General features: G+C 39.3%; 1 protein-coding gene across 1 annotated transcript in view; it reads left to right on the forward strand.

Moving 5' to 3' along the window:
* The window catches only part of USH2A (usherin), a 577940-nt gene that overhangs the window by 443068 nt on the left and 121244 nt on the right, over positions 1-13628 (forward strand). Inside the window, exons 49-50 of the mRNA XM_039530373.1 lie at positions 3126-3294; positions 7543-7764. Coding sequence (XP_039386307.1) covers positions 3126-3294; positions 7543-7764 — 391 coding nt within the window. The remainder of the gene's footprint in view (positions 1-3125; positions 3295-7542; positions 7765-13628) is intronic.

Here is a 13628-nt window from a genome sequence, read left to right on the forward strand (position 1 = left end):
GTGTCACAACCTTCTACAGGGGGGAATCTCAGACCTGGTCAAGTGTTTGGGCTACTGTGTCTGATTATTGCAAGGATCTCAAATTGCTGGGCACCATTACAACATCGAGTATGTGCTGCCGCACCTAAATATAAGAGGATGAGATAATAATAACCTTTAGCCATTACTTTCAGTGCCTTTGCTGATTTGGTTTGTGACATAATCCTAATGCTACTTGAATACATTTTATTTTATGGGTTGATAATGCAAATTCTTTGAGCTTAATACCAATGCAAATAGTAACTGACTGTCTTGAGAGTGCTGCCAAAAAAGTGCTATTTCACAATTTACAACTGGCTGCAGAGGATGTTATGTAGCTACATAATAATAGTACCAAATACATCAATTGGTAATGCCAGATAAAGAAGTCCAGATGTATTTTAGCTCTGACTGGGGATTTTTTTTGGAAGCTCTGTGTGGGGTTTTGGAAGATCCTGACAGGAAGACTTGAGTCATTTTAAATAAGAGTGTGGAGCTACTGAGGGTCAGAGAACATAGCTGGTTATCTGACAGGGGATTTCCCAAGGGAGTTCAATTGGGAAAGAAGAAACATTAATAATTATACTTTACACTTACATAGCACCTTCCATCCAAGGGTCTCAAAACACTTTACAATCAGTAATAAAGTGAGGCTTACAATACTTCTTTGAGGCATGTGGAGTGGCTGTGCCCAGTCCACTCGAAGCATTGCTTGAAGGCATCAGCTGGACTATAAAATGGCTACTGCAGGATCCAGTGCTGGCTAATTCAAAGATGTGCAGTACTTCTATTTCTGCAAAGTCCAGGGGGATGCTATATGGATGAAGTTCTCACTGCTTTTCATTCTGGATGACAAGGAAACATTGACAAGCAACTGAAGCCTGTGAAAGAAACCAGAGAAACCAAATTAGGTAGATTAGAAAGAGAAGCACCATCAGAAGGGACCGCCAGTGGGAAAGAGATAGAGAAGGGTTGAAGACTAGGCTTTAAGCCATCATATACTCAGATAACTAGATTATATACTGCCTCTGGTGTCCCAGGAGAAGTAATATGAAAAGAGGAGCAGAGGATACCCTTACGAAGGCTGAAGAATTTCTAATTCATGCAGTCTACTTTGGGGCCAATGATACACATATTGGCTGATTTGATAGAGCCAAGGGTACTTTTAGGGACCTGGGAAGGTAGAGACACTGCAGCTAATCTTCTGGGTCCATCTGGTGACAAATGTGACTGAAGAAAGAGTGGCTTAATATCCACCAGACCTCCTGCAGCTTTATTTTTAAGGAGTAGTAACTACAGGTCATTTAAGTACAACTACATTTAAGTGCAGAGCTTCACCTTCTCAGAGGCGCACTGGATGGCAGAAGGAGTGTGCCTATCACAACACTCCTTTATAAGATGAACCCATCCTTTATAATGCCTCACTCATCTCTGTCCCTTTTAGGGCATTGTATGGTCCTGTGGTGAGAGAGAGATGGAGCCACTGCCTTTCTGCCTGGCTTTTTTGCAGACCATGGAAAGTCAGAGACAGTGGTTCCTTGCTTTCACTGCACTGCACTACACACTGCTATGAAAGCCAGACAGAATCTGTCGATCAGAAATTTACAAGATAATTGAGAAAACAATTTATTTTCTTACATGAACAGTAAAAGAAAAGGTGTCAAGATAGTAGCACAGAGGAGAGCGGGTGGCAGCATGGGTTGTGTGTTTCTTCCAGGAAGGATATACATAGTGTTGTTATAAATGTTATATCTATGATTTTATTTTTATCAGTTCATACCACTTAGTCCATCATTCCTCAGTTTTTTCAACTGTTAATCTAGGGAGTAAGTCATTCCACTTCTCTTAATTATTTAATTTTGTCAATCAGTAATGAATTTAAAAGAACTAGACAAACAAAAGCTCCTTTTGAACAGAGAGAGACATACTTTTCTTTTCTTTTCTTTCTCTGTTGTTGTGATGAGCTGAATTAGAAAAGAAAGGGATGATAGCGATTAAACACTTGTGCTGTACAGCCAACTGCATTTTCCTTCTAGCCACAAGAGGCAGCCATTCTAAATAATATAGCTGCACTGAACAGGTTCTGAGGTTACATTTCACTATGATTTTCCCAACTGTGCTGTATGATTTGTTATGTATACCGGAGGCCGGTCTATCTGCACAGGAGTAAGCATACAAATAATTATTTGATTGTTCAAGCATATAATTTCCTCTACAGTACCTGGAGAGAAGACCACAGTTAAAAGGCCTTTTCAAAATTCATTTCCATGTAAATTTTATTTTGAAAAAAGTATATAAATTATATTCTCTTGAGATCATATTGTCTGTAGACTTGTGGTAATAAATAAGTGATCGTATACTATAAGAAGAAAACTACTTATTTTAATGTGAAAAGGAAACTCAAGAGCTCATATTGGGAAGTCCTGTTTTTCTTAGTTGTAAGGTTTTTAGATCAGATGTCTCATCAAAATAAAAATTGAATATGGGAAGGTGGGGGCAGATTATATCTATATATTGAAATCTACTCCACATTGCGAGACTCAAACATCCTAGAGTCATGTGAAGACAATTCATATCCAGGGCCGCCCAGAGGATCCAGGGGGCCTGGGGCAAAGCGGGGAAGCTGCGGCGCTTGTATTCACCCGGCGGTGGTCCGGGTCTTCGGCAGCATTTCGGTGGCAGGGGCCCTTCAGTCGCTCCATGTCTTCGGCAGCACTGAAGGACCCCCCCACCGCCAAAATGCCGCCGAAGACCCAGACCACCACCGGGCCAGGGCTTGCGGGGCCCCTGCAGAGCCTGGGGCAAATTGCCCCACTTGCCCCCCCTCTGGGCGGCCCTGTTCATATCAATGGACTATTTTATTAAGGTGCAGCATGGTCGAAGGCCACAAAATAGCAACATTCTGTCAGATGAACAGTAGTTTCTTGAAGTCTAATAATGCTGGAGGGCACAGGATTTTAGCCGTGTTGCATTTTATTTGTCTGCATTCATATTAACATCAGAGCTAGGATTTATTGTACACATTTTTCATTTACATTGTTTTGTCAGCGAGTGCATTATGTTTTGTTTAACAGATATTGGCTTTCTGTTTTTTAAACTACTTTTAGGTGTGTTGTAATGGGATTCTGCACAACAATAAACCTGGCTTCCAGTGCTGTGAGGACAAGTACATTCCATTTATTCTTAATTCATTGGGGGTTTGCTGTGGTGGTCAGATATACGCTGTGCAACCAAAGTATCAGTGCTGTGGTGGCTATTACACCAGGGTATTAGCAGGTAAGAGGCAACTTCTTTCAAGCATTTGAAAGAAATAAAATTGCACAGTAGAGTTAGTGTACCTCTTAAACCAAGGAAAGTGAATACATATTAATATGTTCAGCATTTATAGAGATTTTGATGTCATTTATAGTTGATGAAAGGTTCTGTGCTGACATGGAATGGGCAATGAGAAATTGCCTTGATATTGCTGCCTAAACACAGTCAACTCCACTTACACAGGAAATGCCTAACTGATAGATCTTCCTAATGGGTCATTTCCCAAATGAATTTAACTGGTGCTTAATGGGGAGGGCAGTTCTGCTTAATAGGGACGCTGTCAGGCAATTTTGTGGTCCTATGTCTTTTGTGTGGCTTAATCTTGGGGTGGTCTGCCTGCCTGCTCCTGTAACAAGAGCTTTTAGTCCCTCCATACTTGTGATACGTACAGAGAAGTGCAACTATATATGTTGGATGGCAAGCTCAACATTTCTCAGATGCTCCTGGTGTTAATACTGCTGCAGCAGAGTCCCTCTCCAAATGCAGAAAGTATGTCATCTTTTTTAATCCATGGGACTGTTCAGTAATATGATGGTCTCTGCAGATCCCTGGACAGCACCATTACTGTCAAAATGGTGTGGGGTTTTCTTTGTAAGGAATTCCTACTAATGGTGCATATAAACAGAACACTACTGTATTTAAAAAGATTCTCAGGTGAAACACATGACAAGTTACAGGTAACTTTTGTAACGTAACCATTACTTTTAAAAAATGCCTTTGTTTCTAATTTTCAGGAAATAAATCATGTTTTTTGTAAAATGTTCACATTCTACTTCATATTGAAGGCTTCCAGTTATCCATTTCAAATTCCATTTAACATTTAAAATATCACTCACTTACTGGTAAACATTATTGGGTTATATAGTGAGGGGATAAAGGGAGAACATTAAATATTTCTTGTTGCTCCTGACTGCTATATCTTCAGTCTCCAATTCACTGGTTGATTGATTTGATTTCTTTTGTGCACCCATCATCCTTCTGTCTAGGCACCTACTACAAATTTGAAAATAATGAAAAAGATAACTTGGTAGACAAACTGATAAAATGTCAGTACTACAGAAACTCTACCCTTGCAAAAAGGAAAGGAACAGTCCCCACTTAGCCCAACTCCTCAGAAAAAGCTTGAGTAAAGAGGCTCTCCAACATGCTCAGACTCTCTTGTGACATGCTTATCTGACCCATTTACAACAAACACACATGAGTTCTGTGCACACACCAGCTTCTTCGACAACACAGCCCTATTGCCTAATTGTTTTTGCATGTGTGCAATCTAGGAAAATCTGGGCGGCTGCCCCGTAGTGCCTCTCTTGTGGAAAGAGGCTCTGATCCTGCATCATTCAAGGCAATACAAGCTTGGCCAGTGACATGAGCATAGGATCGAGCCAGAGAACATGGTGCAAAGTGGCACCAGAAATCTATGAGGCCACGCACTGCAGGATGTTATGTGCTGACACAAACCATCATTAGAGCCAACCATATTGCTAATTGGTTACCATATCAGTTTCAAATTATAGTGTAGCTGAAGCCTATAGAAAAATAAATAACAGACCCTCTGAAACTTCAGATGAGAACTCCCTAAACTCTAGACTTGTTGACTGTGCAGACCATCACTTCAAGCACTCAAATGATCTCACTGTTAGGTGAAGTGATAGGTAGAGAAGTGGTGTCTCAGTAGTGTACCAGGGCTCCCACTCACTTTCACCCTAGGGACTGGACAGTAATGCAGGACTGAAAACTTAGAAATGCAGCTCAGGAATACTATGTTATCACATTAGGAAAGGGTTCTTTGCAGCTAATCACCTAATTGCTAAAATGCACGTAATCTCCCCAACACATCCTAATTTTCTGGCATATAAATGACCAAAGCTGGTAGCTCCTATGCAGTATTGTAATGTACTATGATAGACTGCTTTTCTCACCTTTTCTGATGTGTTTTAAGACAAAATTTGAGCTTGCAAACCCCAAATGTATTTTTTTTTCCTGAAATATGACTTCTAAGTATTTTTCCCATTTAGGTTACTGATTTTTATTAAAGGACTGTAGGCCTGGTTGCCCTCAAAAAGATTTTTTTGGTGGGTGTTTAGTACGCAAATCTCTTTGCAAGCAGTTGACAGGTCAGGAGCTAAAATGCTTGCATTACCCATGAGATGTCATGCACTGTCTATGCTCAGAAGTGCTTGAATTTCTGCCAAAATGTTCAGCACATCTCGAGCGCCAATCCCTTGAAAAGGAATTCATATATCACAATATTAGAATGTCTACCATGATGTCATCAGAAAAATGCGCTCTCAGAAAAACCAGAGAAAAGTATTTTGCTGGCTCATTAATCTCAATGTACTGAAATGGGAAGATTATATTCTGTGACCTCTATCCCCATCCAGTGGTCTGTGTTAACTAGCTTAATGTTGTTTACATCAGGAAAGAAAAGAATAGTGACACAAAGCATCTTGTATCTGAAAATATTTCATGTTCAATCTTAGTCCTCAAGCGTGAAGCCGTGAATATTTGTACATGATTTGCAAATATTTTTTTTAAATAAGTGCATTCTCCCTCTTTTTTTCTTATTCTAAAGGGCAGCAACATGAACAATGTTGGTCACTTTTCTTTCTTTTTTTATAAATATGCTAATAACCCCAAGCTAAATGTTAATGTGGGTCATTCTTTGATAAGGATAACAATTAACTGGTAAGACTGCATGGTAGTTTTCAGAGAGAAAACATTTCAAACCTAGCTTGGAATGGATCCCATTTTGTGAGGTTAATGAGAAGGTTACTGATCCTTTGTGTCTAATGTCTAATAGTCCTTTACAAAAACAGTTTTATTTCCAACTGATGTAACCTACATTCACTGTTTTAAGGCCTAGTGCTGTGCAGTCACTAAATTAGATTATGAGGAATGAAGGAAAATATGGCTAAGTATCTAAACAGATTATATCTATTATACTGGAAAGATTTGTTCTTGTCTTTTTGTTTATTGTTGACTTTATTTGATAAAGGTATTTATACAGGGTACTCTCTAAGCATACATATTTCCCAGATGTTGTTTGGCCAGCTTGATGGCACTAGATGTAAAGCAGCATATTGTGCTAATGGCATGGAGATTACAAATTAGGAAGTCTCGGTTCTGTGACTGTGGAGCAGGCTGAAGTGCCAAAATGTATCCCAGAGCTAAAATGGGAAGTTGCACTCTCTAAGTAGAGTGAAACAAATAATGCTAGTACCCCTTACATGCCACGTTTTCTACCAGCGAATTCTGAGTGAAGAGAAATAATACTCTGCCTTGAATGTCGTCCGTGCATATTTTGTGTCTCGCAATAAATAGCTGCATGGGGTTTAAAGTCATTATTGGAACACTCATCCTTTCGGGAGAAGAGGATTCGAGCTGTGTCTGTCACAGAGGAAAATGAAGCTAGAAGGACAAGAGAAAATTGCTTAAAAAGTACCGAGAGTTCCAAATACTTTGTCAGTATTGCTGTCTGTCCTGAAAAGCAGAACTCTGCCATCACCCCTATTCCGTTTCCCCTGCTTCTTTTCAAATCCTGCAGTATCAGCATTTGGGCCACACAAAGTATTCCAGGTTAGATAGATACTATAGAAACCACACTCTTAGGTCACTATTTCAAATCAAGCCCAAAATGGTAGTGAATGAACATTGTTACAATTTGATAGCTACTTTGTGTCCTGTGTTGAATGAATTAGCAATCGCCTCTCCATTTCTGGTGCACAATTAACCCTATCAAAACCCACCATCATAAATGGCGGTAATTGGCAGCCTTCAAAAGTGAAATCTTCATTACTCTGTGGCTGCCTATGCTACAAGTATCAAACCAACACTAATCTAGCTTAAAGTGCTGACAAATATAGAAGCTTTTTGAAAAGTATGTTGCTTTTCTATGCAAACTTTGTCTTGCTTATATTGCAATAAACGTCTTATGAGCCATTTCATTTCAAAGAGCTCTAACTTAGCCTCTGCTTTGGTGCCTGTGTGTTTGTGGTGGTGGTGTTATAAGCATTTATAATGTTACAGCATTCTGAAGTATAGTAAATGACTCTGTGCAAAAGAGTCTGTGTTTTCATGTGCAATGATTTGTATTTAAAGATAATAGACTATGACCCCAATCCAATATCCACTGTAGTCAATGTGAATTCTCTCATAGAGTTCAATAGCTGCATATGCACGAAATCACCAATTTCATACTTAAATTAACAGGAGAAGTGTGCTGCCCTAATGAAGAACAAAACAGGGTTTCGGTTGGAGTTGGTGACTCCTGCTGCCAGGGTACTCCTTATTCCACGTCAGGAAATCAGATCTGCTGCGGTGGATCACTCCATGATGGCTTCAGTCATCAGTGCTGTGGTGGGCAATTAGTAAGCAAAGACCTGATCTGCTGCGGTGACGGAGACAAGGGAACTGTACACAGACCTCTCCCAGGTAAGCTCTGACATAACCACCAAAATGTACTGTATAGAAAAACCAGGGCTGGGCAGAGATGGCTCTCCACCTCCCCAGCCCTAGTCCAACATTGGCCACTCTTCAATGAAGCACATAGATGTACACTAGATGTGCCCCTTTCATTAAAATGAAGACTTAACTCCCTCCCGACCCCACCCTGCTGAAGGAGCATTCAGGGATGTGGGTCATTTCATTCCACATCCCATTATCATCTCTCTCTCTCTCTCTCTCTCTCCCCTCTTTGCCTTTTGAAAAAAAGTGTCATAGTCTAGTATTAAAATATAGGGCTACATTATGGCATAAAGCCAGGGCACAGCCTCCCTCCAGGGGGTTCTGTGCTTCAGGCAGGCACAACACATCCTGGAGCTTCTGGAAACCAAAAGGAGTGCACCATCTGCCCCCCCTCTCTGTGTCTGGCCTCACTCCAGTCGTCTCTCCACCCCCCTTGCAGATACCTGTCCTGAGAGTGGTGCTAAATCCGCGTGCCTCTCAGCACAAGGATTTCCACTGTTCCTGGATCTTTGGGTGTAAATAAGTAGGAAGTAGAGGGGATTAGTCTATTTGAACCCTCTCCCTCATTTGTGCACCCGCACGGGGGCTGGGGAAAATAGCCCATAGATTTTTTTAAATAATCAGATCTAGTGATGAGATCAAATCACCTGTTCCCACCCGCTGTACCCAGTCCACCTGTTACACATCAAGTTCTGTTTGATAGAGTGGATTCAGCCCATGCTTCAGCAGGACCGATAGTTTAACAATTGCACATAAAATTGCAGTGACCTAAAATTAAGATCTTAATGGGGAAAAAAGGTAATACTCACACCTTCTTGTCAACTCTTGGGAATGGGCCACATCCACTATGATTGAATTGGCCTCATTTGCACTACAAAAAGTAATTTTCTCTCTGTTGATATTCACCCCTTCTTGTCAACTGTTGGGAATGGGCCACATCTACCCTAATTGAATTGGCCGCGTTAGCACTGACACACACCCCCACACACACACACTTGGTAAGGCAACTCCCATCTTTTCATGTGCTGTATATTTCTCCCTGCCTGCTTTTTTTCACTCCATGCATCTGATGAGGTGGGTTATAGCCCATGAAAGTTATGCCCAAATAATTTTTTTTAGTGTCTAAGATGCCACAAGAACTCCTCATTGTTTTTAAGAAAATCGCTTTGCCATTGTGGTTCCCCATCTGTAAATGAGCAGGGACCCCTACCTCTTTTGTGAAGCAGATTGAGATCTACAGATTGACGAGCTAGTTGTTATTAACAACCATAAGTAGGTATTCCGGTACAAGTATCCTTCTTAACACAGTATTCAGAGAAAAAGTAAAAGCCTGTTAATCGTAGGTGTTTTCAGTCTGAAGAAAAATATTCTTTACTAATTGTCATCTAGAAGGGAAGCCCAATTTTTAAACATGGAAATTGTAAATTGTAGCACCCAGTTCCACTTTTGTGTGCCCAGATTGGTACCGAAGTGACTAAAATAGGTATTTGGCAACCTACATGTCAGTGAGAGCATTTAGCTGTGGAATGAGCACCCTAATTTTGATATCCAGACTTGAAAATCAAGCTCATGATGTCAGGTATCATGAAGTATAAGTCTCCATGAATCCCTTGGACAGGGCATCCTGTGCCCTTCCCCACCAAAAACGGGTCATCCTTTTTTCACCTGCGTTCTTTCTCACTTCAACCCCTATGGTAACATTAGATGTATTCTTCACTCAAAGCTATAGGATTTCCCATACCATTGTGATCATTGTTGGAAAAGGGCTAAATTAGACAGCATCACAGCTTTCTCCAGTGGTTCCCATGCCTTTGTTCCATTCCAGTGGTGAATTACACAGCTAGCATCCTCTTTGCTCCTCGTCACCCCAATCCTTACTTGTCAGCTCCACAACATCAACGTAGAAATCATACAATATCACTCCTGTACCAGACCCTCATGCGTGGCAGCTCATTGTGCAGCTGCCACAAGACGGGGCTGACTCGTAAAACATCTCTTTATGTACTTTATTACTTAAACTCTTTTATTTGCCTGCAGGAGCCCTTTAACAAAATCACATTGAATTGACTTTCTCACACCAAATCAAATCTCCCTGGTCCCAGTTCAGTTGTCTTTGTCAATATGTATTTTATAAATGGAGTGAATTAACAGATGCTGTTGGAACAGAACTGCTGGGGTAGCGTTTATGTTTTTACTGCTCTCTCTGGGCAGATGAGTTGTCTAGAAGTGTAATACAGGTATCTTGGGATAAAAGTCATGTTCTTCATTTCACTGCATGTGTATTCTTAACCGTTTTGTTCTTAATATATATTTTTAAAAGCCTTTAAACATTTTTTATTTTTTATATAAGTGTTTGCCTATATTGCTCTATCATTTATGCAGTTTTTCTTGAAAATGGGTCAAGATGACATTTCTGGCTATTAAAGAATAAAATCGGTAGCTTTTTCATCACTCATAGATTTGCTGTGAGGACATATTTTGCTGTGAGCAAGCATAAGACTGGACACACACATATGTTTGAAAGACAAATTTGTTCAATGATTACTCCGTTTTTAAAAATTCTTATTTTGTTGAACTAAATATAAAATAGGCTATGTTTTCATATATCATACTCAGTATACTTGGTGCTTAATTTCTTGTGGCAATTCAGCCTTGCAAAACCATCAAGAAAATGTACCAGCCAGCCTTAAAATCTACTTACCTCCCACCCCATCGTGCCTATGATTGTAATGAAAAAATATTCTCACGCAGAAAAACATAGCGCACTTATCTTAAGAAAATGGGAATTGCTGCTTGTATAATGGTTCCATTCTCTGCTTGGCCTTACTCTAGAGCTGAAATGCTTTTGATGCTGCGCTTTGTACCTAGCCAATGAATGCTTTGTTTAAAAAGGTAACTTCAAGTGAGGTTTTTTTTATTGATGAGTTTGTTTTCTGAAAAGTATGATGGAAGCAAATCAATGTCAACAAATGTTGCAAGCACTTGTGCATATATTTAACTTTACACACATTAATAATTCTAATGAAATCAAGTTACGTTGGCAGAATCTGGACCCACGTTTGTAATGTACATTTGGCTAAGGTCTTGTATGCTGTCAATTTACTGTTTGCTTCTGTACAACCTGTTTTGGAGACTTTATCCTGAAAGTGGCCCTTTCAATCTCAGATTGCTGTGAATTTATACCCCCCTCTCCCCAATTTCTTATTTCATTTTTCCCTTTCTCGTTTTGGCTCTTTACTAGCAGGGTTGACCATAGAGACATCTACTGGCAAAGACTGGCAATGATGCCACTGCATACAATATATCCTCCCCTAGCCTCACAATTGCATACAAGCATCCGAAGTTTTCATGTGGTGGTTTTTAAGCATAGAGTGACCAGAAACCACCTCATAATTTCTCCAATTTTCTCTGATAAATTATCCCTATGATCCTAGGCCAGGATCTCAAAATACACTATTCTGCACAGCTGTGATTCCCAATCTGCGGTAGCTGCAATATCCACCTTCAAGCCAAGGATTTCTGGAATAGCTTGCAGTGTACACTGGCTCTGTATTTTGTTGATCCTCTGTTCTGGCTTTGAAGCATAAGCCTTTTAATTCTCATTCTTCCTCTTGAAATCATTGGTTTTGCAGCTATACTAAATTAGTCATTCATTACCCAGCTATGTTTGTACATTCTTTCAGTTGTGGGGATGAACATGAAATAATTGTTGACAGAAATCACTATGAGCAAGAAATGCTTTTCCAGCCCATATATTTTCTCAAAGCTGTACTGCATTTTCTGCCTGTAAAACATACATATAAAAAACACGACACACACATTCCAGCTGATTTGCAGATAATCAGTATTTTGGTAAAATAAGCAAACAGTGTAAAGGAAATTCGCCATCTTTAAGCAATTGTATGAAGAGGTGTTGGAAAGTAAATCAATCCATCAATATGATATGGACCTATTTTGTTTTTCTTGGGGAATATTTAAAATTGTACGTTCGCGGTGTCAAGGTTCAAGAGTCAAGTGCTACATGTGATAAATTAGGAAGGGGTCAAAGGCTATGCAATGCAGTTTCAGAAGATTGTCTATCTCTGCATTTGCAGCTCATTCATGCTGAAGTGATGCACTATGGGAATTACTACCAAACTCTGCTCTGCAACATCTGCTCTCCCTAAGTGAGTTAGTGCACGTCAGACATCTTTATGTCAGAATATTGCAGTGATGGATGCAGTCTTCAGAAAATGCTGCATAAAAATCTGGTGTGCCGTTCTGGCCATTAAGTGAAATTACTATTTAAATTAATGGCGCTGTCACAGTTTATCTGTGCAAAGAATGAACGCTGATTAGGGTATTAAGTAATTAGCAATTTATCACACTGGAACAAGGTTGATAATAATTAAAGAAGTAATGGTTTACCAAAGAAACTAGAAAGGGAGTCACTTCTTGTTATGTGAGTGAAATCTTGGCTGAAAAAATTTAATTCGGTTAAACAAAGATGAGGTTCTCAGCAAAAGAATGCAGAGTTGTTGTTTTTTCAGTATGAAAACAGTTCATTATCAAAATTTTAGTTTGCCTGTCAAGAGTCCCTCAGAGCTATCAGATGGCTGGTTATTAGTATTGAATTGGGTCAATGTCTGCATTTATTTATTTAGAGGAGAAAGAAAAATATTCAGCTCTTAGAAGGCTGGTTTTTGCACTTTGATTGCTATGTAAGGTCCCAATACCGCAAACAGGTAATGTACACAAATAACTTTACTACCTTAAGTACACCTATTGATTCGAATGGGATTACTCACGTGGGTGCTTTCAGGATCAGTCCCTTAAAGAGCTGTGTGCATTGAGTCTGGCTTGTTATATAAGAATTGCTGCAATAAATGGCAGTAAAGGAACTGAAGGCTGCATTTAAATGTCTGATTAGGAGAATTCAGAGACCAAGTCAAATATGAATTATTTTGACTCTAGCTTTCATTTTACATTGTGGTCCTGTTTTTCATTATGGCACAATTCATGCCATCATGGTTGAGTCAGTAATGACATTTCCTAGTGTACATCCCTAATTTTAACAGATTTTCAGAAAAACTTTCCCTGAGATAAAATTTATACATTCCCTTTTGGAGAGGAAGGACAATATCAAAACAAATAATTTACAAATGAGTAATTGTGCATGGAAAATATATGAACATTTGCCCTGATTTTGGGTGCTTTTTATGTTTTCATCACTTAAAAACGTTTAATTTAAAAACAAATTTAAAAAAAATAGAGAAAGAAAATGAAATAAAATGTGATTATTAATTCCAATATAGAAATGAAAAACAAGAAAAGATATTAAAACTTTTAAAAGAGAGAGAATTTAATCATAGTTGTTGGTACCTTGAAGGTCTTGTCACTTAGTTTATATACACAGTACAAGCCGATATAATGGGGCACAAAATATGCGTCTCAACTTTCTTTAGAAGGCTATTTTTGTTACTATCTAACCATTAGTTAACTGGCTGTCCTGATTAAAGGCCACTTGAAGGTGAATGAGACCATATTTAGTACATCTGTGCCTAAAAGCAAAAGAATGCCATCAGGGGGTTACTAAATTTCCTCATTCTAGATTAGCTGATCATTGATTGTCCTTACCTTAGCATGTAAGGTACCATCCATATATACAGTATTTCATAGCAGAGTTCACACACCAGCTCACAAGAAGTGAGGAGATTCTAGAGGAACCCTGTCTGTTTTCTCTATTTTTTAATTGTTTTCAGGTACATCTGGGAATAAGGACTCTCAGTTCAGTCACCTCACCTTCAGACCTGAATCTCAATTTTTTTTTCTCTCTGCACAATTCCAGCAGC

The sequence above is a fragment of the Mauremys reevesii genome, linkage group 3 (assembly GCF_016161935.1).
Source record: "Mauremys reevesii isolate NIE-2019 linkage group 3, ASM1616193v1, whole genome shotgun sequence".
NCBI classification, from domain to species: Eukaryota; Metazoa; Chordata; order Testudines; family Geoemydidae; genus Mauremys; species Mauremys reevesii.